General features: G+C 36.5%; 1 protein-coding gene across 7 annotated transcripts; it reads left to right on the plus strand.

Moving 5' to 3' along the window:
• Positions 1 to 919: 919 nt before the first annotated feature.
• On the plus strand, positions 920 to 11,680 carry LOC127795617 ((DL)-glycerol-3-phosphatase 2). Of its 7 annotated transcripts, none has more exons than XM_052327401.1 (7): positions 920 to 1,066; positions 1,686 to 1,797; positions 3,438 to 3,662; positions 4,713 to 4,773; positions 6,749 to 6,896; positions 7,014 to 7,093; positions 11,228 to 11,619. In XM_052327401.1, the coding sequence occupies exons 2-7, from the start codon at positions 1,719 to 1,721 to the stop codon at positions 11,358 to 11,360; spliced, it is 726 nt and encodes a 241-aa protein (XP_052183361.1). In that variant the 5' UTR covers positions 920 to 1,066; positions 1,686 to 1,718; the 3' UTR covers positions 11,361 to 11,619. The 7 variants fall into 7 exon arrangements, 6 of the variants coding, with proteins under 6 accessions (XP_052183361.1, XP_052183358.1, XP_052183360.1 ...); XM_052327398.1 differs by having other exon boundaries at positions 923 to 1,066; positions 1,581 to 1,797; positions 11,228 to 11,618; XM_052327400.1 differs by having other exon boundaries at positions 924 to 1,066; positions 1,591 to 1,797; positions 11,228 to 11,618.
• The last annotated feature ends 1,186 nt before the right edge of the window (positions 11,681 to 12,866 follow it).

Consider the following 12,866-nt stretch of genomic DNA (forward strand, 5'->3'; position numbering starts at 1 on the left):
CATTAATTTTTAAAAACTCGTAATGCTTTATCCCTGTAAGTTAGTTAATCATATTTAATTATTTGAAAGGATCTAAAATATTGTTATATTTTTTGAATTTGTATTAAATTAATATTTTTCTTATTTTTTACTAAATTAACATTAATTTTATAATTTTTAATAAAGTAACATGACATGATTTTCGAGTTTAACTTAAAAGACGAAATGTGCTAATTGTTAACATGAGACAAACAAATCCCCTAATTAGATTAACAAATCTATTTTGACTCTATATTAATTCAATTATAACTAAATAAAAAAAATAAATTAGATTTTATTTCTCATATTTTGTATTCTCACTAAATTTTTTTATTATATTTTATTTTTTCTCAGACCCAAATCACCCAAGAAAGAGAACCATATAGAAAGGCAAGAAAAAAAAATTAAAATTAAGGGTGAAATAATAAATTTAAAGAGATGAGAAATGATTAACCTTCCAAAACATAGGATACCAGATATATTTTCAGTAAACTTTAAGGATGTTATTTGTAATTTGTCAAAAAATTATAAACATGTAAGAATGCTTTACAGGGGCATTAAAATGACTATTTACCCCTCTGATAAATGACCAAATGACCCAAAGCTCTTTTTCTCTCCCTTTGTCTCTCTCTCCCTCTCCCTCTCCCTCTCGCAGACACAGCCCCAACCCTCCAGTCACCCGTCTGTCCCTCTCCGAACACCGTATCCCCAGCCGAAAGTCGTCGAGGCCTCGCGTGGTAGATGCAATAAGAGTCATTCGACTGGATCGTCATCGAAAAGATGGAAGTTCTGGGATTTGCTCCGGCGAAGCAACAGCGAAGGGAAGGACGCCTTCTTCGAAGAATAGAGACCAGAAGGCTGACAGACCTAAGGGAACTGAGGTTCCCAAGCAAAGGCGAAACTCCGTCGACGGCTTCAAGGTTTCCGGGAAGACGAAGGCGAAGGGACTCGCCGTCGATGGGGAAAAGGCGTCTTCATCCGCTCACGAAGTGTTCTACATACAGAATCGAGCTTCGAAAGAAGGAGACAATAGAAAATCGTATATCTGGTACAGGCACGACCTCTTTGGCTTCTTTGCGAACGTCAATGGATTGGGAAGAACCTTTCCTCCGTTCTGAACAGACTCCATTTTTGCTCTGTTGGAGTCTATACATACACATACATATAACATATATATGCCATATTTACAAATCCATATCCAATCGCTACTTCTCTTTTATCTGTAAATAATCTGCTGTACAATTATTTCTAAGATTAATTAAGAGTGTATCTCAAGACAGTCGATGATAGTAGTTGATCGATCATCATACTAAGACAGCTTCTCCCACTTCATTTCTTACAAATGATAGTTTTGTTCCGTCTCTTTCCTTCTCTCTTTTCATTTAGATCAGATTTACCGGGGACGAGATATCGTGATAAATTGCTTTACTTTACACCCGAGGTATCGCTAATTTATCGCAATATATCGCCCCTATAAAGCATCTTGTGCTTCTGTACAAATAGCACAACCCAAAATTATATACTAACGCCACCCCTCCAAAAGGCTAATTATTCATTTTTAGGTCTCCGTAGGGGCAACAGTGCAATTACCGGAAAATGTACTGTAAGATCAAAATCATCAGATGGTGTTAAAGTTGGCTCTTTCTTCCATTTTGGTTTTGCGACAGAATCCCAATTGCCATCTCCTATCCTCCGCAACAATGGCGAATCCTACGAGCAGCCTTCCAAGCAAAGCGTCTATTACTCACGTCATATTTGACATGGACGGCCTCTTGCTCGGTACAATTCTTTCACGAAACCTAATCTTCAATCTCCTTTTCTCTCCGTTAAGGATCGATAGGTCTCATTACTTGTTCATGTTTGTTGTTTATTGTCCCCAGAACTTAATTTCTAATTTTTTGGTGCTACATAGAATATTTGAGGGAGCAAAAAATAATCGGCTTATTTTGCTTAATGTTGAAGCAGTAAGAAGTTTTTTCATTCTTCTTTTTCATTGTTTTGCAAGTGGATGATTGTCTTGTCCAGTCTGGCTACTTTGAGCTATTTTTGGAAATTGGAGTTAGTAAGAGACTGGGAAAGGGGCAGAAAGTGACTAAGAAATGTTAGATTTGAAAAATATTTTTGAAATACTAAGGCCCAATTCATATTTAGAAAACATTTTATAGTTTTCAATTCTAATTTTATAACTAAACATGTTGTATAACATTTTATGTTTCAAAAAGCCATAATATTCATTTTTCGATAGTTTAGAAAATATCGAAAAAGATATTTTCTAATTCATGGTACAAAGTTGAAAAATTAGAAAATTGAGTTTTCTAGTTTCAAAGGGAAGATTCAACCATTCAGTAGAAAATTGGAGTTAGAAGACAAAAAACGTTTTCTACAACTGACAGGACCTAAGAATTCTGAAAACGAGAAAGGCGAGAACAACACAACTCCAACTTGGTTGGAAGACTGTGATTTAGTAAACTAGTTCCAGTTTCAGTTCAATAAATACAGTAACCACTGAACAGAATTGCAAATAAGGAATAACACGAGTCAATGAAGATAACTTCCTCCCCTTCCCCCTGCTAAAAAATGAAAAACCAGCGATACATAATCTCAAAAAGCTGAGCCTTTGAGGATGCTCAGTAATTGGAGAGGACAGATTGTATTGTGTACTGATCATTCACCAGAAAATAGCTGCCACCCTGCAGGATTGGAGTTGGAGAATTACAGATGCTGAGAGATCTGTTGCTTACTGTATGTGTCTGTCATTTGCAAATTATCAAGCTCTTCATTGCCTTTCATAACAGGAAATGACAAGTTCACCATATGAAAAAAATGACTTATGGAAGTCAGGAACTTGAAATCACTTTTAGCCTTTTAGGAGAAAACTATTTTCATTTGAATTTTTTTATGCTCGTTATGGCTAACTAAGCAACTAAAAATGGCTAAAATTTGTTAGGACAACATTTTACAGTGAGACAAACAAAAGCAGTCTTGGAAGTGCTTACCATATTCATCATATTTCCTTAGTTAAACTAACACATCAGATGTGTTAAAGATATGATCAGATTAGATTAGTTTAAATTTGATTAATTTGGGTGGTTAGTATTATCATTATTTTAATTAAACTTACCTTTTTGTGTATTTTTCGGTATAGATGCCATGCCACCGACTCTAACATGGCTAGGATAAGGTGCAGTTGATGATGATGACAGATTCCTAGAGCATTTCCTTGTAATATATATCATTTCCAATATTTCTATGTCAGCATGGCTTTTCCTTCTATTCTAGCTTCTTCATCTTCATATTGTTTGTTTGCTTTAGTTTTTAGTCTTTGCATTTTCATTGAATATTCCAATTGCTAGTTTTTAGGTTGATACATCATTTGCTAGGATGAGAGAAACTAATATCATGCTTGTGTCATTTTGCAGACACAGAGAAATTCTATACTGAAGTCCAGGAGATTATACTTGCAAGATACAATAAAACTTTTGACTGGTCTCTGAAGGCGAAAATGATGGGAAAGAAAGCAATAGAAGCAGCTCATGTCTTTGTTGAAGAGACTGGAATAAGTGAATTGCTTTCAGCTGAGGACTTTCTCACAGAAAGAGAGGATATGTTGCAGAGCCTGTTTCCAACAAGTGAGCTAATGCCAGGTACCATTTACTTATTATCAAATCCTTTATTTATTTTCTATTATAGATGCATATTTTCTATTATACATAAATATCTTATGGACAAAATAAGACTGTTGAGAATATAAATCATGAGGTATTAATAAATTATCCTTCTCTTCACCAACTTAGGCATTTAGATGAGTTTGCTTATTAACAGATCACTAAATGGGATTGGAACAGGCAAATGTTCATTATTCAAATTGGACATGTTTGGCTGGATTATGAAGGAAAGCTTCACACGTAATTAGGTTCATTGATAACCTCAATAGAAAATTATCCCTCCCAATGACCTAACCTTTCGGATGAGTTAGTGGTTAAAAATTCAATTGTAAGAAAGAACAGAAGGGTCATCCAGACAGGCACATGAAGTACTGATGGTGGACATTTGTGTGGTGTCTGAGTGTATTTTGCTGGTTTGGTTGCTCCAATTTACCTTTCGGCAAGCAAACACAACTCGTCCTTTGTAAGAATTCTGATTATAAAATGATAGAGATACGAGTAACTTTCAACTGATTATTTATGTTAATTATTTTCCAGTGATTTATGATATTTTAATAAACATGCAAAATAAAATCCAATTTGAAATTCAGCACTTTATTGATCATGTTATAATAGATCTGTGTTTGTCTTCTTATAGCAGAGCCATGTTTTGTGGTCAGTATATCTCTCTTATACAAATAAGAGTCATGAGAAAAAAAAGGACTAGAAAGGCCAGATGAGTTGCCTATGATGGGCATGTAGTGTTATATTACGCTGCTTTGGTTCATCTGAGTTACTTTTTGCCTTAGCCAGTACAGTAGGAGTTAATATCTTAAGCTATTATTTTGACATTCTCCAACTAAAGGTTGCTGTATGCTTGTGTAGTCTTCATTTTGTTGTAACAAAACATTGATTCTACCTTTTCTCTTCTTAACTCTCACCTTGGAAAAATTGAATCTGTACTTCTCTTCTTAATCCATCCTGGTTGCCTTTCTTTATTGACCACTTTATTTAAAAAATAATGTCATGGTTCTTGTTTTGGTGTTGTAGGGGCAAGCCGCTTAATCAGACACCTCCATGCAAGTGGAATACCAATTTGTTTGGCAACTGGGTATAGTCTAATCTTGTGATTTCTATGTGTGTGTGCGTGTGTGTTTTTTTTTTTTTTTTTTTTTTATTTTAATTTTTGGTTGGATAGCATGTTTATCTGGAACTCATCGCAGGAAACTAGAAGTTCCCACCTCCAGACCATTTTCTGTGTTCTGTTCAAAAATCCCCTTTGCATTGTGATAAAAGAGAGATATATTAGTACATAAGACTGTACTTGCAAGACTCCTATTTGGACAAGAATAGACCCTACAATTATCCAATCTTTAACTCTTAAGATTTTTGCTAAACTGGAACTTAAAACTCTTCAGTCTTACAATGACATAACCTATGAGTGGTCATGCAAAAGGAAATAGAATGGCTGGAGTTAAGCTCTAAGTAATTTGATATTTTTAATTGAAGGATTCTTTCTACTATATATCTGAATGACGGCTGATTAGTCTGGGAGTCCATGCTCCTTCAAAGTGAACCTTGTTTCCAGGGTTCATATAAGCAAATTGCTGCTGCAAGTTTTGTATACTTCTAGGTTGCATCCTCACATGGAAGCCTTCCCAACAAACCAAGATGTCCTTAACAATTTGATATTGCACATTTTTCCTCTAGTAATCCACCAAAGGCAGTGGTTAAAAAATTAATCGTCCAGTCTCTGTAACAGGGAGCAACTGTTCTGTAACTTACTCTTGGTCTCCTACTAGGTGGTTTTAGCTTGAAACATGAAACACCGGGTGTATTCATGCCCTGTCTTGCAGCACTAGTTCACATCCACTTTTCCAATTCTCCTCTTTACTTATGGCTAAAATATCTTTATGCCAGTTTTTGATTTGCTCTTTGTGATGAAATTCATTTCTGGTATGGTTGCATCCTTAAGAATTCCCAATCACCTGCTTCAAACTCCTGCTTTCAAAGAAGACTAGGATATCCATCATGCTTTCTTACCTTGATTCTACCTTTTGTCTGTGCTAGATGGTCCTTCAGTACGTGTAACATCTCATCTTTGGCTCTTAATTCCTGGCCCACTGAATCAACCCAAGATTATCCCTGCCTGTGGTCAACCTGTAGAGGGAACGTGTCCCATGTACTGTCTGAAAGGTCTCTTTTCTTTTATATACCAAAAACTGGTGTTATGCCAGTATTCTGCCCGTGGACTCTGTTCTGTGAACTGCTGTGGATGAAATCCATAAAGCACCTAAGACAAGTTTCAGGTGAGCTGTTTAGCACTTCCGTTTGACCAGCAGTTTGTACGTTGAGCTAGTCTTTGAGTCCCCTGTTATTTGATGTATTCCATCCTAAAGTTATTGTGAAAAATTAGGTCACAATCACTGATGAAATAGATCCATGTGATGCAACCTTGTACCCTGCCTTACCTAATATTTTTTGCTTCCCTGTGGGCTTTTATTGGATGCCTAATTGGTATGAACTGCCTTTATTTGCTTAAACAGTACACAACTCCAAAAATGGCATCTTTCCTACTAATTTGGGCATTTCCTCAATGAATTCCATCTAGACCTCCTTGTACATGTGTTGTGGAATTGGTAGGGGTGCAGAAGTCCAGCAGCATCACTAGACATGATTTTAATATTTCACCTACTGGCATATGCAATCAGCAATGAACACTTTTACAGAAGAGGAATCAAGACCCTGTTGGCGAGACTGATCTGTCCTTGTAAAGCAGGTATCCATTAGACATTCTGTAGTTGGACTTAGAGAACTGCTCACGAATGCTTTGCTACTCCTCATCCTTTGTCACCTTTGCTTATTTTCATTCAAGATGGCCAATCTTAGGAAACAATGCTTTCTGGACAAAAGCTCTTTAGGAATTGAATTTTGATCTGAATGTTCTTTCTGTGTTATTCTGAATGATGATTGGCAAGTCTGAGCGTCTATTTTTGTTCCCTTACGCGTTGAATTTGAGGGAGATATATCTGAAATCAAGTTTAATTTTGTTACATGGATTTCTAATCTGAAGATGTATCTTCCAGCTCTCACAGACGGCACTTCGAACTGAAAACACAAAGACATCGTGAGCTTTTCTCATTGATGCATCATGTTGTTCTTGGTGATGATCCAGAAGTTAAACAAGGCAAGCCATCACCAGATATATTTCTGGCTGCAGCCAAAAGATTTGAGGTATTGCTTCATGATGAATGTTCTTTAATTTGCTATTGATGATTCTATTTCATTTGTTTTAATTATTATATTAGCCTCTTTGCGTAGAAAATGATTTTATAATTTTTGGCTGAACAGGGTGGCCCAGTAGATCCCAAAAATATTCTTGTTTTTGAAGATGCACCAGCTGGAATTTCTGCAGCTAAGAATGCTGGGATGTAAGTATTATTTATAGCTTCATTGTATATGTGAGAAGAAGGCCAATAGGCGCACCTGCTAGGCAGTGGGTGAAATAGAGGAAGTTTCTAGCAAAAGAAAGAGAAAGAGACTAAAGAAAACCTGGTGGGAAACCCTTAAACATAACATATGATATAATGGCCTTACGAAAAATATGGTTATGGATAGAGATGATTAGAAATCTTGAATTCATGTAACTGACCCCATCTAATGGGATTAAAGCTCGTGATTATGGTGGTGGTTGTTTTATCTCTAATTTCATGACCTCATTAGTTTATTATTTTATTTAAAGTTGGAATATTTTTTTGAGAACAGGAAAAAAATCAGTTGAATACTATGGTAACATCACCGTCCTTTGCTTTTGGTTTTATATTTTCCTCATTATAGTATGCATATATATTTTTTTATTGTGAATTTATTGCCTGTTACATGTGTTCCACTGTTATCCCACACATGGATGACCATAGCAGCAACATCCCATGGTTTGCTTGCACTTCCTTGCCTCCATTTTATTTATTTATTCCACCATTATTTATTTAAAGAGGTGCCTGTTGAAGATACAGTGAGGAAATTTTGATTAAGATGATTTGGATATGTGAAGAAAATTGATAGAAGCACTTGTGAAGCAAGTTGATGAAATGGAGGAAATTTGTAGTGAAAGCAAGAGAGAAAGACCAAAGAAAATTTAGTGGAGAACCTTTAGACATAACATAGGATATAATAGTCTTACAGAAGATATAAACATGTATAAAGATGATTAGAGATCTAGAAATTATGTAACCAACCCCACCTTGTGGGATTAAGTCTTGTGATTGTAGTTGTTTATATAATGTGGAGCTAGGTTTAAGATTTTCTTTCCCAACTATTGTTGAGCAATATATATAAGTCTAGTCTTGAATAACCTTTATTAGGAAATTTCTTCCAAAATTTCTTAAGAGCTGGATCGCATCTTGTTTTCAAAATTTGATGGAAAAAAAACTTGCATAAGGCTCATAAGTAACAACTAACAACAATCACTGTGAAGTCTGGTTTTGGTGGACTAGCTAAAGGTGGGCTACAAGCTCAAGGTCCATTGTCATTAAATTACCTCTGGGAAAAAGATGAGTACAAGGAGCTGGATGCAGCCAGTATAGTAAATGTAGTTTTTGGACATAAATAACTTCTCTCACTTTTTCATTTGATAGAACATACATATATAGAGATTACAAGGGAGAAATTGCCCATATGGAGTCGGTTAAGGAAGAAAAAAACTGAATCAGTTAAGAAAAGAAAACTGTCACTTAGAGATAAACAAATATCTATACACCTATATACAAAATTATAATCACATGATTTTCTACATGCTCTCCTCAAACTGGGTTGTAAATATTAGGGAAGCCCAACTTGGATCTTCATATCTGCAAAATGGATCTTTGGTAGATTTTTGTCCACCTTCAATTTTTCTTTATGAAGTGTTTGTCCATATTGCGTTGTTGCCAGTATCTAATTAGATGACTAAAATATTACGCAACTGAGAGGTCTTACTTGACAATGTCTCTACTATGTCCTCAATGTCGGAATATTTCTCATTTGTGGCATCTTAGACTTCTTGTGCTGTCCCATGGAAGATGAAATTTACTCCGACTTAATGTGTCTTCAAGATCAAAATACTTCTCCTTTATGTCATTCTCTTGTGCCATCTTGTGGAGGATGAAATTTACTCCGATTTGCTGAGTTTCTAGGGTTGGAATATTTCTCTTTTGTGGCACTCTCTTGTGCCATCTTGTGGAGAATAAAATTTATTATTAAGTGCCTTTTTATTTATGAGAGGCAAGCACTATTCTTTTACAATGGTAATTTTTGACAAGCTTAGCTATAACCATACTATACTTTTTTACAGGATCAAACAATAACCCTTGCAATGCTTTTTACACTTGGGCTGAAGCAATAACCCTTACAACTAAAATAAGATGAAGCCGCCATAAAGGCTAAAGCAGCAACCTCTAGAAAAATAAAGACAACTTGCCATACCCATTGTTTACAATGCCCCTGTCCAAGTCGCAAGTAGATGAGAGATTGAACTCATCCGTGGCCGGCAACTTTTTAAAACTGTGAGGTTGAGCCCATCTTCAATCAACTTTGGACCCTTGGCTGCTACTTGTTTTTACCCAAATTGATAAAACATAAGTCTGTGAACCAACTTTCAGAACAATTTGCTCAAATCTGGAGAAGGCATTTATCTTCCACTTCTCCTATTTCCTTGAGCAACAGGAGATTGTTGGTTTATTTTCGATTCAAGTTTTCTAGCGGTGCATCAAATAGCTGCTTGCTTCTTTGTAAAACCCTAACTTTGGTGATGTGGGAGCTTGTTTAAGATTCCTCAATCAACTCGCTTCAACAGAGATGTTGTCCGATGACCAACAAATCATGGGCAAGTCTGCTGCTGCTTTATAAAGTCTTTTTTGCCTTCTCTGGTTGGCCCTTGGCTTGCGACCAACCGCCTACATCTTGATGCTGGAGTGCGGTGCTGTGCTGCACCCTTTCATCTTCTCCAACAATTGCGATGGCTGTTCAGGTTTTGTGCTGCAAACCCTTTTGTCTTCCCCATCAATCTCCGTTCTGCGACCCTTTGCTTTCTCCGTTGTGACTGTGGTCAGTTATCCCTTTGATGGCAACGGTGACGGTTGTGGTTGTGACTGTGGCGATGGCGGACGAAGTTAAAGGAGATGACCGGAGATGGGCAGTGGCCGAAGATGGCAGAGAACTTAATCATCTTCACTGCATTCATTACATTCATGACTTTTTTCGATCTGATGAGGCCTTCCTGGGTAACTTAACTGGCTATGAAACATCAGGTTGGAGAGGGACTCTATGTTCGTCGGGGTGGTGGGGACAAAATGAGGGGTTGTTGGGGTGGGTGTTGTTTGGGGTTTGAAGGTGTATACCGAAAATGTGGGATGTTTTACCATGCTCATCTTTTTAAAGGTAAGGTTGATAATAGAGTGAGCTTTTGGTTGGACAGCATCAGCATTGATGGGTGTCCAGTCCTTACCCTTTGAGCTTGCCAGTGATGAGGAAGTTGAGGTACCTAACTCTTTCTCTTCCTTACTGGTAAGCCTGCATAGACTGTTCAATTTAGGAGGAATTTGCAGGATTAAGAGTTGGGTTCAAGGGCTACTCCTTTTTCCTTGTTACACAATGTTATGGAGAAAAGAGACTGTTTTTGTGCCACAATGGCAGCAAAAATTTTACGACAGAAAAGAATAAATGCTTATGCTTAAACCATTTGAACGAGGATAAAGCCATGGGAACTGAAGGATTTTCATTGTTCATCGTGGAGTATAAAATAATAATTTAGGCCCATCTAGTTGTGTCTAGTCTTGCAATCAACTTAGCTTTCATGACTATTAAGCGGTCAGATGACCGTGCAAGCTTGGCACTTTTTAATGATAAATTCAGTAAATTTACCCTTTTCCAAACAAAAACTCATCCCCCAAGATGATCAAACTCCCTTCTATTGCACGAGGGATTACTTAGAGACGGAATTTTTCCTTGATTGCTTGTGTGATGCAACAAACTTGGCTATTTTTCTGGATACTTCCACATCTATTTTTGCACACTACCAACTTCAGTTTCTTTCACATATGGAGAAGTTTCCGGTAGTGGGGTTGAATGTCATCCAACAGTCCTCTTGAGCTATTATATTTTTCTCACTGGCTTACAAGCTTCAATACAATAGCTGGTGGTATGTTAAGTTGCTTGATGATCATTAATTGACCTCCTTTTATTGATGCCCCACATTGTCCTTGTTGATCTGTATCAATATTGTCAATTTGATACAATTCCATTCACAGTGTAGAACATTCTTGAGTGAGAACGGCTGAAGCTGCATGTAGTTAATTGAGAATATTTCAGATGGAACCTCCTCCAATCTGATTATTGTTTACCTGTGGGATGATCTCATGCTTTTTCCTTTTCTTTTCTTGTTGTTCTTTGCGTTTGATGCTTGAATAATGTTGTTTTTTGGAGATAAACATGCATTTTCTATTCAAAACCATTCTTCTTGATTCCTGATTATGAACTTATCCTCTTTAAGTTCTTGTTTTTGCTAATTCTTTTGTCACACGTACCATCAGGTTGGCAGTTATGGTGCCAGACCCTAGGCTTGATAGCTCGTTCCATGGTGCTGCAGACCAAGTTCTAAACTCCCTTCTTGATTTCAACCCTAGTGATTGGGGTTTGCCTCCATTTGAGATGGCAGCAAGTTAGATTGCATATCAGCAAATATGGTATGTCAACTATGGATTGTTGCATTTATTGGTTGCTGAGGAGTTTTAAACTGAACTTTGATTAGATTATTTTCAGAATGCATTCTTAGATGTTTAAATGATGGGTGACACTCCAGAGATGTCAAAAGGGATGTCAGTTTTATTTTTCTGTTATTGTACTGTAGTTCAGTTGTCGTTCAATCTTCTTATAGAAAATCTTATGGACTAGTTGTTCTAATTTTAGATGCTTAAGTATATATAAATGCTTTTGGAATAAGTACTACAATATTTGATTTTAGTGGAGGAAATTTGTAACAAAAGAGGGAGAAAGACAAAAAAAAAAAAAACTTAATGTGAAATTATTTAACATAACATATGATATAATGACCTCACAGAGAATATGAAGATGCTTAACAGTTTAGGATTCATGTAGCCAAGATGATATCCCGTGAGATTTAAGACATGGAATTTTTTTTTTCATGGGAAAAGAAAGTTCATTTTTGTGTCAATTATTTGTTCATCTAATGAGATGCCTATAAAGCTAGCAGTTTGTGAAATTCTTGTTTGGTGATCCTTGTTAAATCTAACTTGCAATTTTGATATCTTCTCTATGTTTCTCTACCTTTGGTTTATAGGCTTTTAATGCATCAAATGCTTCAAGTTTTTAGAAATGTACCATATAATGTTACTTGTACAAACATTTTTAAAATTAGAGTTAGAAGAAACCATTCATTAAAAACTAGGGTAAATTACATTTTACACCCCTAAGGTTTGGTGAAATTGCAAGAATCACCCTTGGTATTTGAAAAATAGCTATAATCTCCCTTACTGTTAAACAATATGACAAAAAATCATTTTTTACCCTTCTAAGGGTCATTGGTGGCTTACGACTATCATTAAAGAGAATGAGGGATGAACCCCAAATGAGGTTCAAATTTGCAATGGAACCCCCCCCCCCCCCCCCCCCCCCCTCTCTCTCTCTCTCTCAAAATTGATAGATCTGGGTTTGAACCCAAATGCAGGGGGTTTGATTTGAACCATTCGAGCCTTTCCCCCTTCTTATAGGTTCAATTTGAACACATTCTTTCAGGTTCCTAGGATAGTAGAGGGTTTGATCTAGAGAAAGAGAGAAGAAGAAGAAGTTACGTTATGCATGACTTGCACAGGCAGTTGGTGGCGACAACCACGGTGCTGACAGTTGCAAATAGGTTGTTTGGCTGCCATGGATGCAGTAGTTTCACAAAGATGATTCACATAGAAGAAGAAGAAGAATATAATAGAGGCAGTTAGTGGCAATGGTTCGTCCGCCAGAGAAGGGGTGGGGGAGAGGGGGAAGGGGAGCCTTCTAAATATAAGGGAATTCCTGAATATTGGGGTTAATTGCAACATGGTATTAAACTTAGTGGGTGCTCGTATTTTCATACTAGTCAAGGGTAGTTTTTGTAATTATCTGAAGCAAATCAAAATTACCTTCCTTAAGTATTAATTCTGGGATTAAAACCAAATA

This window comes from Diospyros lotus, chromosome 2 (assembly GCF_014633365.1).
Source record: "Diospyros lotus cultivar Yz01 chromosome 2, ASM1463336v1, whole genome shotgun sequence".
NCBI lineage: Eukaryota > Viridiplantae > Streptophyta > Magnoliopsida > Ericales > Ebenaceae > Diospyros > Diospyros lotus.